Source organism: Otolemur garnettii, unplaced genomic scaffold, assembly GCF_000181295.1.
Source record: "Otolemur garnettii isolate 467f Iridium unplaced genomic scaffold, OtoGar3 scaffold00173, whole genome shotgun sequence".
Taxonomy (NCBI): domain Eukaryota; kingdom Metazoa; phylum Chordata; class Mammalia; order Primates; family Galagidae; genus Otolemur; species Otolemur garnettii.
In genome coordinates, this window is record NW_003852568.1 from 2,546,085 (window position 1) to 2,561,980 (window position 15,896).

At 56.1% G+C, this 15,896-nt stretch overlaps 1 protein-coding gene across 5 annotated transcripts in view; it reads left to right on the forward strand.

Annotated features, from left to right (window-relative positions):
• The first annotated feature begins 332 nt into the window (after positions 1-332).
• BIN1 (bridging integrator 1) overlaps positions 333-15,896 on the forward strand; it is a 56,144-nt gene continuing 40,580 nt past the window's right edge. For all 5 annotated transcript variants that reach the window (XM_012811719.2, XM_023519375.1, XM_012811715.2 and 2 more), the window contains exon 1: positions 333-745. In XM_012811719.2, the coding sequence (XP_012667173.1) occupies positions 662-745 (84 nt within the window). In that variant the 5' untranslated portion in view covers positions 333-661. The remainder of the gene's footprint in view (positions 746-15,896) is intronic.

Below are 15,896 nucleotides of genomic sequence, written 5' to 3' on the forward strand. Positions count from 1 at the left end.
GAGCGCCCTGAGCACCAGGCAGAAGGCGAGCGGGGGCGGACGGGGGCCCCGGGGCGCTCTGTCTGCAGCCGGGGCTCCTCTGTACAGGGCTGCGCACTCATCACCACATTTTAATCTGCGATTTTCGCATGTACCCCTCTCCTCCACCTGGTCTCCTCTCCTGGGTTGCAGGATAAGAGCGTGCTCCGAGGGAATACCAAGAAGCCAGGCCCCCGGCGGCGCAGGACCAAGGACTGTCGTATTAGTCCCGCCCCTGGGCGGTGTCGCTCGAACGCCTGGGGAGTCCCTCTCGACGCAGCCCCAAGGGCCGGCGCGTGCCCCTCCCTTCTCAAGGACCGTGAGATTCCGGCTCCCGCAGTGGCCCTTTAAAAGGCAGTGCCTCGTCCGGAGGGGGCGGGCAAGGGGCGCTGACCACTGCCCGAGGCCGGCGCCCCTCCCTTCCCCCCACCCCTCCCTCCATTGGATCCCTCCCTCGGTCCCGGCGTAGGTCGGCCGCTCGCCGGGCGCACGCTCCGCCTCTATCACTTGGCTCCGCTGTCTAGTGCGCGGCGTGGAGAAGGAGCCGGGCTGGACGCGCGGCCGGGGCTGGGGCTGGGAGCGCCGCGCGCACAGCCTCCCCGCGCGAGATCGGCGCCCGCCGCCCGGCTAGGCCTGCGCCGCGATGGCAGAGATGGGCAGCAAGGGGGTGACGGCGGGGAAGATCGCCAGCAACGTGCAGAAGAAGCTCACCCGAGCGCAGGAGAAGGTGAGCGAGTCGGAGCCCCAGCAGCCGCGCCACTCCGGCCACCTGTCCTTCCTCCTCCTCCTCACCCGGGGTTGGGCACTATTCCCTTCTTATGAGCGCTTCCGAGGGCCTTGGCTGGGGGGAACCCCAGGATGCGCTACCCCCCCACCCCCATCCCCTGCAGCTCTCTTCGATTTTCGTTCTCTGTCTCCCCGCCTCCAGCTGGGGCCAGAGAGGGCACAGCTGTCTCCTGGCCCCCTGCGTTTGTCCTCTTTGTACCTTCGTTGCTTGTCTGCAGAGAAGTGGTGGCCCAAGCTCCAGGCTCTTCTTGGGCCACACGATCTAGGCTCACTCAGCTTTGGAGACCGAAGGCTGGGAGGCTGGGAGGCCAGAGGCCGGGTGGCGACCCCAGCTCTCCAGGCCTATGCAGGCAATCCGGGCGGTGCGGGCGCTTAGGGAGCGAGGGAGTCTGTTTCTCCACTCAGGGGCCACTCTATCCCCGGACTCCCGGGACGGCTTCCCGCGCGCGCACCCGCTGTTCCTTCCCACAGCTTCTTCATATTCACAGCGGACTGAAGGAGGGATCTGGTTTCCTTTCCTAAGAGGTGCCTGCGGCCTGGAAGCTCCGGCCAGGCCCCGCCAGGGCGAAAGGCTGAACACCCCTGCAGGAGGTGCCCTCACCCCAGCAGGGGCTTATCTGAGAAGGGGGTGGCGGCGCTGGCTTTGGGAGCCGGTGGCCGGGGTAGGGAGCTGGCCTGGAGGAGGGGTGTGTTGGGAGCCACAGGAAACCCGAGTCCTCCGCCGGGAGAATGACTCCAGCTGGCGTGGGGGATGGAGCTGGGGCTTCCCGGGGCACCCTGCAAGTGCAGGAGAGGCAGGATTGGGGAGCAAGGGTCTGTATTCTGTCCACTTTCTGTCCCAAGCCACCTCTGGTTTATTGAATTGGATCACGCCAGATGCTGACGCCACTTCCCCTGCCGACTCCGACTCTGAAATCTGAGATTGCAGAATCTGCCAGGGTGGGCCCCCAGAGCGTGCGGCAGAGCCTGCCCCCTCTCCAATGCGCCCAGCGGCCGCCGGATGGGGACCCAGGGACAGGCTGGTCTTCCCCTTGCAGGGCTTTGTGGCTGTTATAAACAATGACTTTTGCAGCTGAGACCTGCGGGCTCCCTAAGGATGCAGCCACGTGATGGGGGGGCGGCTAGAGCTTCCCTTAGGCCTCCCTCGGAGTCCTACTGCTTATCCTTGTGGTTCCTGGCTAGGGAGGTGGGTGGGTGTGCTTTGAGGGAAGGGCCCTCAGCCAAGCTCAAGCTCCAGATCTGGCCAGACTCAGCTCCCCCACCCCCCACCCAAGGGGAGGAGGAGGAGGGATTAGAGCCCCAGGAATAGCTGGTTGGGGGCTGGGAAGACTTGGATCACCCATAGTGTGTGTGGGGGGCAGTACAGATGTATCTATCCCCTTATTACCCCTCCCCTTTCCTCTCACCCCCATGACTGGGTAATCCATCTAGGTGCCCGAAGCCTCTCCCTAAGGGGCCAGGGAGATGAATGGGAAGCCCAGGGTTAGCTGAGACAAGTTCCCTGCCCCCACCCTACTGGTGTCTGACTCCTTCCTGGCTCCCCATTGCTCTCCGCATATCCCCTTTGCCCTGGCTGCCTGTTCCTCAGCAGTGGCATCTTTGATGTAATTCTAGGGGCAGGAGGCATAGGACTGTGTATCACTGACCCACTAAGCCACAGCCCTCCCTTTCAGCCCCTGTTCTGTGACCATGGGTAGTTGGCTGACAGCTGGTCAGCTATGGATGCTGCTCTTGGCCAACAGCTGGCCGGCTTTGCCCAAGCCTGGGCTTTATGGGCCTGGAGTTGCTTAGTGCTGCAGCTGCTCTCTGCCTGCTGGAGACTAGTTAGGGACCCTCCCCCAGCAGAAGCCAAGGCTGCATGACAGGCCTGCCTTCTGGCTAGGTGGCTGAGAGTAACTCTTCCCTCCCTTCTTGGCCTAGATGTAGGCCCTAGCTGCTCCCAGAAAGCCCCTGTGCCTCAGCTCACACCAGCCTTTTCTGTTTGCCTTCCTGCCTCACAGAGTCAGTGCCACAGCCTGGGTGCTGCCACCACACAGCTTCTTTTGATGGTGCTCAGTATTGTGTCTAACTCCCCTTGTGATGGGGACTGGAATCCTAGTGGCTTGCAGGCATCCCTGCCATTGTCCCTCCCTTGCCTCAGTTAAAACAGTGATAATGGGGCGATTCCAATTTCCCTGTGGCTCTCTCCTGACCCGGGGCAGCAGGAGCTGTGATGGAAGGCCTGGACAGCATTGGGTGGCCCCCGCCTGCCATCCTCTCTCTCTCCCTGGTTTTCCTGCATCTTCTCTTAGCCCAAACACCTAGACTCTGGGTGTAACAGTGAGTTCAAGGGCAGCCTGTCCTTTGTGTGTGGGGTCACCAAGCCGCCTCGCCTCTGCTTCTCCATAGGTCTAGGGTTGTTGATACCTGTTGACCTGCCTATGTCCGCCACTGGTCTGGATGCTCCCTGAGGGCAGGGCAGACCTGTGTGTGCACCAAAGACATTCAGCTGGTCCCAGGGGCTTAGTGAATGAGCAAACAAGGGCATTTGGTGGCTTGGCCTGGGAGCCCTGGCACAGGCCGGTGGGTAATTGATTGGCACTGTGTGCCGCTGTGCCTTCCCTTGTTCATCAAATCCTCCTGGACACTTGCCTGGTATCTCATTCTGGCCTGAGCCCCCAGTGCTGTCTCAAGCAGGGGGCGTGTGGTTCTGGCCTGCGTGGAGCTTTTTCTTGTAAGGCCTGGTGGCTTCAGGCCCCAGCGTGGAAGCACCACCACTGCTGACCCCCAGCTGCTGCCCCCAGAGTGCCTGGGGTGCACAGTGTGTGCCTGGAGCTCAGGGCTGTGGGTGCCATGAGGTCATCTTCCCATTGCGTTTGGCTTGTCGGACCCTCTATAAATGACTGTGTCCATTTTTGGGCCTCAGAAGGGTGGCTGGGCAAAGCCAATTTAGGGTGGAGCCTGGGTCAGATGACTGAGAGGATTAGCGGCTGGCAGGCTGGGCCCCTGGGGGATGGGTGGCTAGAAAGAAGGACCATTGAGGTGGGGGGTGGGATCTAGCCTGCCCCTGAAGCCCCCCTCTAGAGGGTGCTATTGGAGTAGGTCTGTGGGAGGCTGGACCTTGCTTTGGTAGAGAGGGCTGGTGACCAGCACAGGAAGAAGGTGGTGGTGGTGGTGGTAGTGTGCACCTAGTCTGACCCTCCTGGCCTGTGCTGAGCCTACTGGGTGGGGTGCAGGCTGGATAGTGGGGAGGCCAGCTGGGAGCAGGGTGGGCCCGGGCTGTCAGCGCACAAGCAGATGCTTACCAAAGGAAGGTGAGATGCTGGTGACTTCTGGGACCCAAATGCATGGCTGTGAATCACACCGGCTCATCTGCGTGGTCAAGGTCTTGTGGCACAGTGGCTACCTTAGACCCTTGTAGGAGCCAGGCCTGTACACCAAGACTCGTCTTCCTCATGGTGACTTTTTTTTTATTATTATTATTATATCATAGCTGTGTATATTAATGCAATCATGGGGTATAATGTGCTGGTTTTATTTACCATTTGAAATATTTTCATCAAACTGGTTAACATAGCCTTCACTGCATTTTCTTAGTTATTGTGTTAAGACATTTATATTCTACACTTATTAAATTTAACATGTACCCTTGTGAGATGCACTGCAGGTGTGGTCCCACCAATTACCCTTCCTCCATCCATCTTTCCCTCTCCCCTCCCTCTCCTCTTTCCCCTTCTTCTTGGGCTATAGTTGGGTTATAGCTTTCATGTAAATTGGTTTCATAGTAGGGCTGAGTACATTGGATACTTTTTCTTCCATTCTTGAGATATTTTGCTAAGAAGAATATTTTCTAGTTCCATCCCTATAAACATGAAAGAGGTAAAGGCTCCATCTTTTTAAAGGCTGCATAATATTCCATGGTGTACATATACCACAATTTATTGATCCATTCATGGGTTGATGGGCACTTGGGCTTCTTCTCTTATGGCGACTTGAAGGGTAGCTATGCTACACTCAAGAGTGAGTGCATGTGGCTCCCTTCACAGAAGGGGCATCTGGGGCCATGTGGGTGATGGAGCTGGGAGCCCACCCAGAGTATCTGAGCTCCTCCTATCCCGCACACTGAGCTGTCATTCTCCACTGGTAATTCTTGCCTCTCTCTGTCTTGGTGTCCATCTGTCCCTGAAGTGTCCGAAGTCCTGCCCTGTTTCCTGACTGCTGGCCATGTTGCTTTTTCCTCTCTCTCTCTGTATCTCCCTGCTGTGGGCCTCTTCCCTCTGAGCCCACACTGGCTTTTCCTCCACCTCTCCAGTCTTGGAGCATTTCTCCCTGAGTCTGGATTACTTATGTAGGTGGTCTATCTCCTCCACTGAAGAAGGGCTCTTGAGCAGGCCTCCTTTCTGGGTGGGCATGGCATGTTTGGGGCTCTATGGGCATTTGGCTAAGGTGTGTGGGTCTGGGGAGGTTGGAAGCATGGCCTCCAGACTTCCCCAATTGCCCAAGGGCCCTGGGTGGCCTCAGTACAGTCTGGTGGCTTATGGCAGAGCTCCAAGCCAGGCATAGGCTGCTTGTCCAGAGGGCAGAGAAGGGGAGGTCGCTGGGCTGCGCAGGATACCTGGAAAGAGAAGGTGTTTCAGGAGGCACAAGTGTGAGGGGACAGTGACGACATCAAGAACACTGGGCCCCTGAAGACATGGGGTGGCTGGGCAGTAGATTATGTCCAGTTTTATTGGTCATGAATGCCAGGAAATCCATGTACCCCAGGAATGCTCAGAGAAGACGAGGCTTGAACTCTTCTCCATCCCTTTGTCACAGGTTGCCCCATCGGGGTTCCCTTCCCTCCTGGCATCTGACCAGGCCCTTACCTCTGGACTTGGCAGTGTTGGCCCAGCTGGTTCCTCACAAGCTGTGAATTGGATGGAGTGAGGAGAGTGCTTCTGTCCACAAGGCTCCAGAAGCTCTGAGTCCTGCCCTCTGTCCTCACATGACTGCAGGACAGACGGCTGGGAGCTCATGGCTCTGGGTTCCCCCGACTGGCTGCAGAACCTTCTTGAGCCCTGTTTCTTCAGGTATTAAATGGGGATAATAATGGTTCCTCTTCACATGTGCCTTCCACAGGTACCCAGTATATAGCAAGTGCACATTCAATGCCGGCTCTAGGGTAGACCTCCTTCAGCCTGCACAGCAGGCCCTCCCTCCCACAGTCCCTCTCTCCAGCTCCGTCCCTGGGAGTGTCCATTACAGGCCTCTATAGACAGTTAATCCCCGCTGAGCCCTGAGCTGATCAGGCTTATGTTGTTGTCACAGTCCCAGGGCAGTGAGTGTGTGTGTGTGTGTGTGGGGGGGGGGTGTATAGGGGTGAAGGGCTTAGATTCAGGAGTCAGACAGTTTGGGGGTAAGTTGTGACTCCTACATGTAAACTCTGACCTGGCATAAGTTTTTTCCCATATCTCTGGGCTTTTTGCTTTTGCCAACAGTGCCATTGGGGTTTGCTTATTCATTCATTTATCATGAGGCTCATATTGAGTGCCCACCATTCCTTGGGCACTGTTCTAGAGACTGGGGCCATAGCTGGAGCAAAACCAAGCTCTGCCCTCCTGGAGCTGACAGTCTTGCTGCGGGAGACAGTGGGAAACCGACATGCAGTTGCAGGTAGTTGGAAGAAGTAGGAGGTGGCCTTTCAATTTCCCTGGTGGAGACTGGCTGAGCATGGCCTGTGCTTGAGACTGGCACTGGTTCTGAGACTCAGGTGTGACGAGAGCATGGTGCTTACACAGCGGGGGGCTTTGGTGGGTAGAGGCAGCTGGACAGCTCTGGTCTCCAGGCCTGGCACCAGGCTGCTGGGCTCTCCAATAGGCTGCAATCTCAAGGGGCCACAGTATTGTGGCCATGCTAAAATCTGGCAGGGTCATGGATGGGGCACTGACAAGAGAAAGGCAGGCTTTTCCTGCCCAGAGAGAAGCTTCTGTCAAATACTGACTAATTATAATACCTGTGGTTTTACCGCATACCTGCTTCCTGCCTTCATCACTGCAAACAGGTGAGGGCGCTGTGTCCCTTTCAGCTAAGGAAGAAACTGAGCCTCTAGTGGTGGTGTGACCAGCCCGCCTTCCTCGTGGTCAGTAGGTGGGTCTAGGCCTTGAAGAAAAGCAAATGGGACAGAGGGTCACAGCCTGTCTTCTCTCCCAAAGACCTCATGGTGAAGGGCATCATCGTGATAGGCTTTGGTCCCTACAAGTTTGTCCCTCTAAACAAGATTTGCCTCCCCCAGCCCCACCTTGGATTTAGGCTTACATTTGGGGGTGTGTGGGCCATAGGAAGGTCTGGGGTTTCCAGATGCAAGTCCAGAGACAAGGATTTGCATGCAAATGAGGACAGACAAGACCCTGTGGTGTGTGGTTTTTCCCAAGTAATAAAAGCCACATCCAATTTAGTCCATCTGAGGTAATGCTCTTTATTTTGAGATGTAGCCTGTCTACTTTTGTTTTGTTTCTTTTATTCAATGGTGGTGATACTAGTTGTTTTTTATAGTTTGGGGGAAGAAAATAGCCATGTGGCTGGCCCCGCGTGTCCATGTCCACAGGGAAGACAGTTCCTGGTGTGGGATGCCGTGCTCTGGGCACGATGCCGCAACCCCAGTGGCCTAGCTCAACGGCAGGCCTGTGTGCTTTTCTCCATGAGAACGAGGCTATGCCTGCTGTGGTCACTATGGCACCTGCCTCCTCACCGTGGCACACAGTAGGTGCTCGGTGCATATTTGTTGCACACATGGATGTGTGGGTCCCTCAGGCAGTGGGTCAGTGCTGATGGTTGGCAGAGGTCCTGGAGACTCCCTAGATCTTAGGGTGTAGCCTGGAAGGGAGAGAGAGGCTGTGACTGCGGAATTAAGGCTGTGGCTAGGCTGGAGGGTACAGATCCCACCCCGGCCCAGGCCACACCACCTTTTCCCACATTGAAGTGATGAATAAACTGCTCAGGGATGTAGTGGGGTCCAACCTGGGCCAGTGGCCATAGTGCTTGTTGCCCAGTAAGGGGCTCTTGTGATTGGCCAGGGCCCTGCCAGGGAGTCCTGCTTGGTTTTAGGCCAAATGCCAAATAGAGTTTGGTCTCAGACCTCTGCAGAGGGGTATCACATAAGGGAAGGCTTCAGGTGACAGAGTTGCCAGGGAGTGCCAGGTGAGGGGGGTCTGGACCAGATGTGTCCCTGTTGGGGACATCTTTGCAAGCCTCTCCCCTCTGCTACCTGGGCCTGCACTTTCGGCCCTAGTCACTGACCCAGATCCAAGCATAACAGCAGATGGGGTGGGATTGGGGTCACAGTGTGGGGCGGGGTGTTCAGACCTTGGAGCTGGGCCTTGGAGCTGGGGGACAGTGGCTTTGGGGCCCTGAGGTCCTGGGAGTGGGCATTTGTGCCCCCATACTGTACCCATCCCCCACTGTCACTACCACCCTGCTGGAGGAGCTGTGTGGACTGCAGATAGCACCCCTCTGCAGTGTGAGGGCTGTGGCATCATGGAGGCTGAGCCCAGTTTGTTATGGGAGTGAGTGGGCGGCCGCAGGCAGCAGCTAACACAGTCTGGGCCAGAAGAGGGATCCTGCACTTCTAGGGCCACGCAGAGACTCTCAGGCTTTCCAGAGTGCCGGAGGCCTCCCCATCTTGTGAACGCCCATCTTGTGAGCTCCTGGGGCACCCTTGCAGGAGCACCCCTACTGGCTCCTGAAACATAGTCCTCATTTTATACTTTTACAAGGGCCAACTTCTTACTCTGAATCAGGTCCCCCGCAGACCTTGCCGCCCACTTTCAGGTTGAGGCTATACTCCCTTCTTATTTGCACCCCAGCCTTTCTCACTGTGGCCTGGCCCCTGTGGGCTGGGTGTGGAGACAGGAAGCCTGCCCTGCTCTCAGGGATTGCCCAGCCTCTCTCACAGGGCCCAGCTCAGGACTGAAGGTGGGGTGGGGCACCGGACCCCTGTGTGCTTTCCATCACCCTCTTTGAAGAAGTGGCCCCTGAGTTAAGTTCAGAGGGAAAGGGAGGCAGGATATGGGGTGGGGAGAAATGCTTCTGGCAGTGGGGCCTGTTCAGAGTGGCAGGAAAGTGTAAGTGTGGGGCAGGTGGGCTGAGAGCTGAGCCTGAGAAGATGGGTGCAGGCCAGGCCCAGATGAAGCCCGTGGCCTTTGGGAGAGGCTTGCCCTGCCCTGTTTCCTTATGTGCCCTCAACTCTTCAGCTTTCTTCCTCAGATGCCACCCAAACCATTCTTCCAACTTTGGTCTGGGCTCAGCCAAGGGCTCAGAGTCTTACTGTCCTAGCTTGGAGTAAGTCCAGCCATGCCCAGGGAGGCACAGGGACCTGGGGCATGCCATCATGGAGTACGCCCCTGTCAGGGCTGGGATCACAGGTGCTGGCTGATGCCTGTTGCCAGAATGGCTGCTGGACAGCATCCTGTACCTTCCCTGTCACACACATACCTGCATTTCTGACTGCTTCAGGGCCCAGGGTGACATGAGGCGGGTGATGCTGCTGGACCTGGAGAGCTATTGCCTGGAGGGCTGAGCCAGAGCGTTGACTCAGATGGCTGTGGTGGTAGGGAGGTCTTTTTGCTCCTGGGCAGAGCCAGAAGTATCTCCTGAGGTGGCATAGTTAGGGTGGTCCCTGGTGTAGACTGCTGGGTGGGCAGCGGGCATAGTAACACCAATGACGGCACAGTCACTGGTGTTTCCACTAGGCTGTGTCTGGAGAGGCATTGCTGGGACTCAGGGCTGGCAAGGATGGGGTGACAGCAGAGTCTTTGCCAGCCGGCTCCTTTTTCCAACAGCTGCTGCTGCTTTCTTTGGACCCTTTGCTCAGCTCTCCCTCTCCCTGGGGCTGTGGCCAAGATGCCTGAGCTGGGTGAGCCTGGCCCTGCCACTGGGCCCTAGGGACTGATTTGGTGCAGAGGCCAGGGCCAGGAGAGACCCTTCAAGGGGTCCTCTGCTTCCCACCCACCTGGCACACCCCATTATGTCTCTGGCCTGAGGTGGCATTGGCTCCCTTTTTACATGTTGGGGGACAGATGCTGGTGATAGGGGATGAGGTGCTGGCCTGATGTCAGGACAACTGGCAGATGGACAAAGGGAGGGGAGATACTGATGGGGGAGTCGGGGAGAAGCTGAGGGGCATTAACCCTCAGAGAGAGGAGGAATTCTCTCCCTATAGCCACTCCTCTGCTCTGTGGCCCTGGGCAAGTTGCTTGCCCTGAGGCTCCATTTTTCCATCTGTAAATGGGGCACCTGGAGTTCCTGCCCTAAAGGCTTGTGTGAAGGTGCAAGAGGATGTGAAGGGAAGCACACACCGCAGTGCCAGCCAGGTGGGCTGAAGCCTCTTTTCTTTACCAGGTCCACAGGCGTGCACCATCTGGCTTTTGTGACATGAGCTTGCTGTCTGTGCTTGTGACAGGTTTCTTGGAGTTGAATTGTGATGCATTTTCTCCTTCTTTTTTTCCTGTAAAGTTGAAAAAGCTAAATTAAGAGGTGGTGGTCTCACTTTCTCACCTCCTATGGAGGGAAGTCAGGGCTCCCCTGTCTAGACCCTGATGGAATAGGGTGGGAGGAAGGCAGATGATTCCCAGGGGCTGCTGTTTGAGGAGGCTAGGTGAGGGGCATGGAGCTGGGGGCAAAGGGGGGGTCTCCCATCATTCATTCATTCATTATTTACTGGAAGGGTCTGAAGTGTAGCCGAAGGGGACACTTGTCGAACTGGGTAAAACCCTGGCTTGGCCACCAGCCTCAATGTGCCCATCTGGGAACTGGGGAGACAGATAGCCTGTTAGAGAAGTGTGATAGATCCCAACTCCTGTGAGCAATCCTGGCAGCAGCTGAGTTCCTGCTGGGCCCAGGAGGGCAGGACCAGCTCAGCACCACTGTTGCTGTTGCATTTTATAATTTACAGAGAACCTCCAAACCCGCTGCTTCCTGTTTCTTTCTCTGTGTCCTGGGAGGTCTTTCTCTGTGTCCTGGAAAATATGATCCCATTTCACGGATGAGAATACTGAGCCTCAGGGAAAGTTTGAGATTTCCTCCCTGCTGGGCTTCAGACTTGGTCTCAGGTTGACCTTTCCCAGGTGCTGCCTCCTCATCTCTGAATCCAGGGACTGGGAGAGAGGGAGCTGGCAAGATCCTATTAAAGTGCAAATGGAAGCCTTTCCTGTCTTCACAGGAAAATCAGTGTGGAGGCTGCCTTTGTCAGGGATCACCTGGCGGGATGGGGGTGGGAGCCTTGTTTGTGTCTGGAGGCTAGTGCACCTGAGGAGAAGGTGAACCTGCTGGGTCCTCTACTGTGTGTGGGACTTTTCCCTGCTCAGGATTTCCCAGCTGCCTCACAAGGGAGATGAGGTGCAGGGACCTGAGAACCTGCAGGAATCAAGGGACCTGGGAGGATCAGAGTTGAACTTGAATGTAACTGGCCTGACCCTGCGCTCCTTGGACCCTCAGTGTGGGGCCAGAGCTGAGCACAGATGCTGCTGAATCTCCCACCTCCCACGAAGAAAGCAAGGGGGTGATTCTGGGGGGTATTAGTGGCTTGGGAGGTGACTCAAGGACAAGCTAATTGCCAGGCGTATGCACTGACTCTTGTCTTCAGCTGAGAAACAGAATCCACAGTTAATTGGATGCATTTGTTGAACCTGGGACAGGACCCAAACATTGTTCTTTTTCTAAAATATAAACTAAGCCAAGGGTTTACTTACCCTATCTCTGTCCCCTCAAGGACTCAGTGAGGCAGTCTGTCCTGGCAGCAGGCCTGGCTGAGCTGATTGATCAGCCTGTCCAGTGAAGGGGGCTTCTGGGTTCTTCCTGAGGACTTTGGGGGCCTGGCGGTGGCCAGTCCTAGGGTGGCCCAGGCTGGGGCAGACTGTGGAAGCTTCCCTGGGAAGTGGGTGTGGGGCTGCAGGGCCTGGCTAGAGAGCTGAGTCAGCGCTATGAGGGCCTGTGCTGAGCAGTGAGGACGGAACCTGATGCCCGCCTCTGACTTTGTGCCATTGCACTGGTGGGTCACCCTGCTCACTGTGCCCGAGAAAGTGGAGGCTGCCCCACAGCCTGCATCTGGCTCACTGCCATTCCTGCATTCAGAGTGCCTGTCCGAGCTGTGCAGGGGCCTCCCGCAGGCAGGCGGCGGAGACTTGCTGCAGCTCTTGCTCCCTCAATTCCTCCCCTGCAATGGTGATGGCCCGTAATTAATTAATTAATTAATTTAGATCATTACTCTGTTTCCCTGGGAAGAGTGCCTACTCATAGCAACATCAAACTTTTTGGCCTCAGCTTGGCGCCTATAGCTCAGCGGCTAACCGGGGCTGGTGGGTTCTAACCCAGCCTGGGCCTGCCAAATAACAATGACAACTACAACAAAAAAATAGCCGGGTATTGTGGTGAGTGCCTATAGTCCCAGCTTCTTGGGAGGCTGAGGCAAGAGAATTGCTTAAGCCCAAGAGTTAGAGGTTGCTGTGAGCTGTGACGCCACAGCGGCGACATAGTGAGACTCTGTCTCAACCACAAAAATAACCCCCGAAAAACATAAAACAAAACTTCTGGCCTCAAGTGATCCTCCTGCCTCTGCCTCCTGAGTAGCTGGGACTACAGTACCCATCACAACACTTGGCTAACTTCTATTTTTAGTAGAGACAGGGTCTCGCTTTTGCTCAGGCTCCATGGCATGTTATTTAACCCTCTGGCTTCAGTGTGCTTCTCCTAAAATGGAGTCCTGCCTGTTGGACCCCAACCTTGGAGGCAGAAGCCAGTCCTGTTTTGTGTCCTCGTTGCTAGCGCCTAGCATACAATAAGCATGTGACTCCAGGTGAATTGGAGTGTGACGCTCCAGGCGATGAGGGACGGGAGAGCCTTACGCAGTGTGTCCAGCTGGAAGGAGTGTGTTGTGGGTTTTGAGAGCTTAGATTCAAATTCCAGCGTTGCTCCTCGTATGCAAGTTTATTCCCTCCAAACCTCAATCTTCCTGTCTGTGAAATGGGTAATATCCTACACGGGAGGGTTGTCATGAGGAATAAATGGCAGGACAGATGTCTTCATTTCACATACAAGGACACTGAAGGTTGGGGTGCCAGCTTGTGAGCCCAGCCCTGTTCCAGGGTTGGGGCTGGATCATTAGGCTGGTGTAGGGTGTTTAGCTGTACACGTGCCCTTTGGGTTGTCCTGCCTGCGTCTAGGCCTTCTCCCACCAGTGGTAGAGGAGTCCAGGCCAAGCTTGGGATCCAGCTGTTGGGGCCTGAAGCCCCTGAGGGAGGCAGGAAGGAGAGGGGATAGTTCAGAGAAGGCTTTAGGGGTGGAAGCTTAAGATACCTCTTTTCCCTGTCAGAAGGGTCATGACTGATGCTCCTTGAATAAGACAGGTTAACAAGAGGAAAACATAATAAATATATCTAATCAAAGCTATCTGGGACATGGATGGCTTCAGAAATAGAGATGCAAAGACCCAGGGGAGACTGTTTTATGCTTAAGTTTGATGAAGAACGGACAGTGTGGCGTGGCGCCCGTGGCTCAAGTGGCTAAGGCACCAGCCACATACACCTGAGGTGGTGAGTTCGAATCCAGCCCGGGCCCACCAAACAACAATGCTGGCTGCAAGCAAAAAATAGCCGGGCGTTGTGGCGGGTACCTGTAGTCCCAGCTACTTGGGAGGCTGAGGCAGGAGACTCGCTTGAGCCCAGGAGTTGGAGGTTGCTGTGAGCTGTGATGCCATGGCACTCTACCCAGGGGGATAGCTTGAGGCTCTGTCTCAAAAATAGTAATAATAATAAAAAAGAACGGACAATGTGTGGAAATGGGAGTGGACAAGAGGGTGTGATCTGGCAGTGACAGACTGAGGCGGGCTCAGCAAGGCCAGCGGCTCAGACCCTCTTGGCCTCTCACGTGGCATTCCTTCCTCCAGAAGGGCGAAGGAGCCCTCTGGAATCTTCAAGGGAGGAGGAAGACCGGGCCTTTCTAGGGTTATGGAGGGGTTCTAGTTTCTATGACCCTTTTTTGGGAGTGGGGGAGAGGGCAGAAAGGCTGCTGCTGAGCTGGCCAGTCTTTTTCAGTCTAAGGTCCTCAGCTTACCAGAACGCCACACTCTGGGGAATGTATTCTCGGCCAGGCTCCAGCTGACACCGTGCAGCCTGGCCATGGGGTCTGTGGGTGAGCCACACCCCAGGCTGTGTCCCATCTGCTCTTGTCTGCTCTCACCTTGGGCTCATTCCTGGGATTTTATCTTTTTTTTTTAAAGAGATTAGTAACTACTCTGGGAGGCCGAGGCTGGTGAAGGGCCTGAGCTCATAGGTTTGAGCAAGAGCGAGACCCCATCTCTAAAAATAGTTGGGGTTGTAGCGGGTGCCTGTAGTCCCAGGTACTGGGAGTCTGAGGCAAGAGAATTGCTTGAGCCCAAGAGTTTGAGGTTGCTATGAGCTGTGATGCCATGGCACTCGACTGAGGGTGACAAAGTGAGACTCTGTCTCAAAAAAAAAAAAAAGTTGCCATTAGATGTGTGTGGCATACTATTAAAAAAAAGAGATTAGTAACTGAGCTCAGCTCCCTCTTATTCCCCTAATGAAGAAGGCACTGGAGGGAGGGGGCCCAGTGAGGCAGGAGGGTGAAGTCTGAGGTGGAGATGGAGGTGGAGGAGAAAGTGAGCTGCCCAGGGCTGCGGGCTAGTGACAGGCCTGAGGTGCTGCCAGCCTTGAAGGCTGAGCCTAGGCCTGTCTGTGGGTGGCAGGCCCACAGAGCACTGCTCAGTGGCCGGGCAGTGGTGGGTTCTCTGAGCCCCGTGCTGCTACTGTGATTTCCCTGTGTGGTCAGTAGCCTAGATCATGCTGAGAAGGTTGGCACCTGCAGGAGTCACACAGCCCTCTGAACCCTCCCCACCCTGCCCTGTTCAGTGTGCAGTGACCTCCCGCGTGGGGAGGATGGGGGACATTGCCTTCCCCTGGCCACTTCACCTCCCACTTCAGTCTCCTCCTTGCTCTCCACATTCATCTCCCTCATCAGCACTTGCGTAGTAGGGCACAGGGTCAGCAGGAGCAGGTGGAAAGCTCCTCTGCTCTTGTTAGCTCGCATCCTCTGCCTGGATGGGGGAGAGGAGGAGCAGGGGCAGGGCAGGGCAGGGGAGGGGATGGCCAGGGCAGGGCAGGACTGGGGACAGAGGGCAGGCAGGGGCAGGAACAGAGAGGGCTGGGCAGGGCAGCCACACACCTCCCTGGCCTGTCATGTCCCCTCTAACATCTTCTCATATAGTAGGATGCATTGTTAGCAGGACCAAACCTGGCAAGTCCCTCTACTCCCCTGAGCATACATCAGGGCAGGGGTGGGGCCGGGACAGAGGAGGGCAGGGCAGGGTAGGAGTGGGCAGGACAGAGAAGAGTCCAGTAGGGCAGGGCAGGTAGGGCAAGACAGCTACAAATCTCCCTCATCTGTCCAGTTCCCTCTTATGTCTCCTCCCCAGCCCCCACCCTGATCTAATTACTTGTTGTTCAGACAGCCCTCCTCTCTGGTCACTTCCCACCTTTCCTCCAGCTTGGGCTGCTGCCCTTTGGGACCTAATGTGGTGGGTGGGTCCTGCCCCAGGCTGGGAGGTGGACAGCATTCTGTGCTCGGGAACCCAGAACCAGCCAGCCTGGCCCTTTGTTCATCGTCTGCAAAGTAGAGAGCCCCTTGGCATCTTACAGGTGCTTGGTTTTGTGGACAGTCCAGGGCTGAGCCTACAAAGCCCTTAGCAAAACACCCAGCCAGTGAGGCGGGGACTTCCCCACTGCTGTGCCACTGTGGTGTGTCTGCCAGGACTTCAGTGGGCAGGACAGGGTGGCTGCTTGAAACTGACTCTGAGTATTCACTCCTTTGAATAACAAAACTGGGCTCTGCGCCTGTAGGTCAGTGGTTAGGGCACCGGCCACATATACTGGGGCTGGCAAATTCGAACCTGGCCCAGGCCTGCTAAACAACAATGACAACAACAACAACAACAACAACAAAAATAGCTGGGCATTGTGGTGGGCGCCTGTAGTCCCAGCTTCTTGGGAGGCTGAGGCAAGAGAATTGCTTAAGCCCAAGAGTTTGAGCTTGCTGTGAGCTGTGACGCCACAGCACTCTACCCAGGG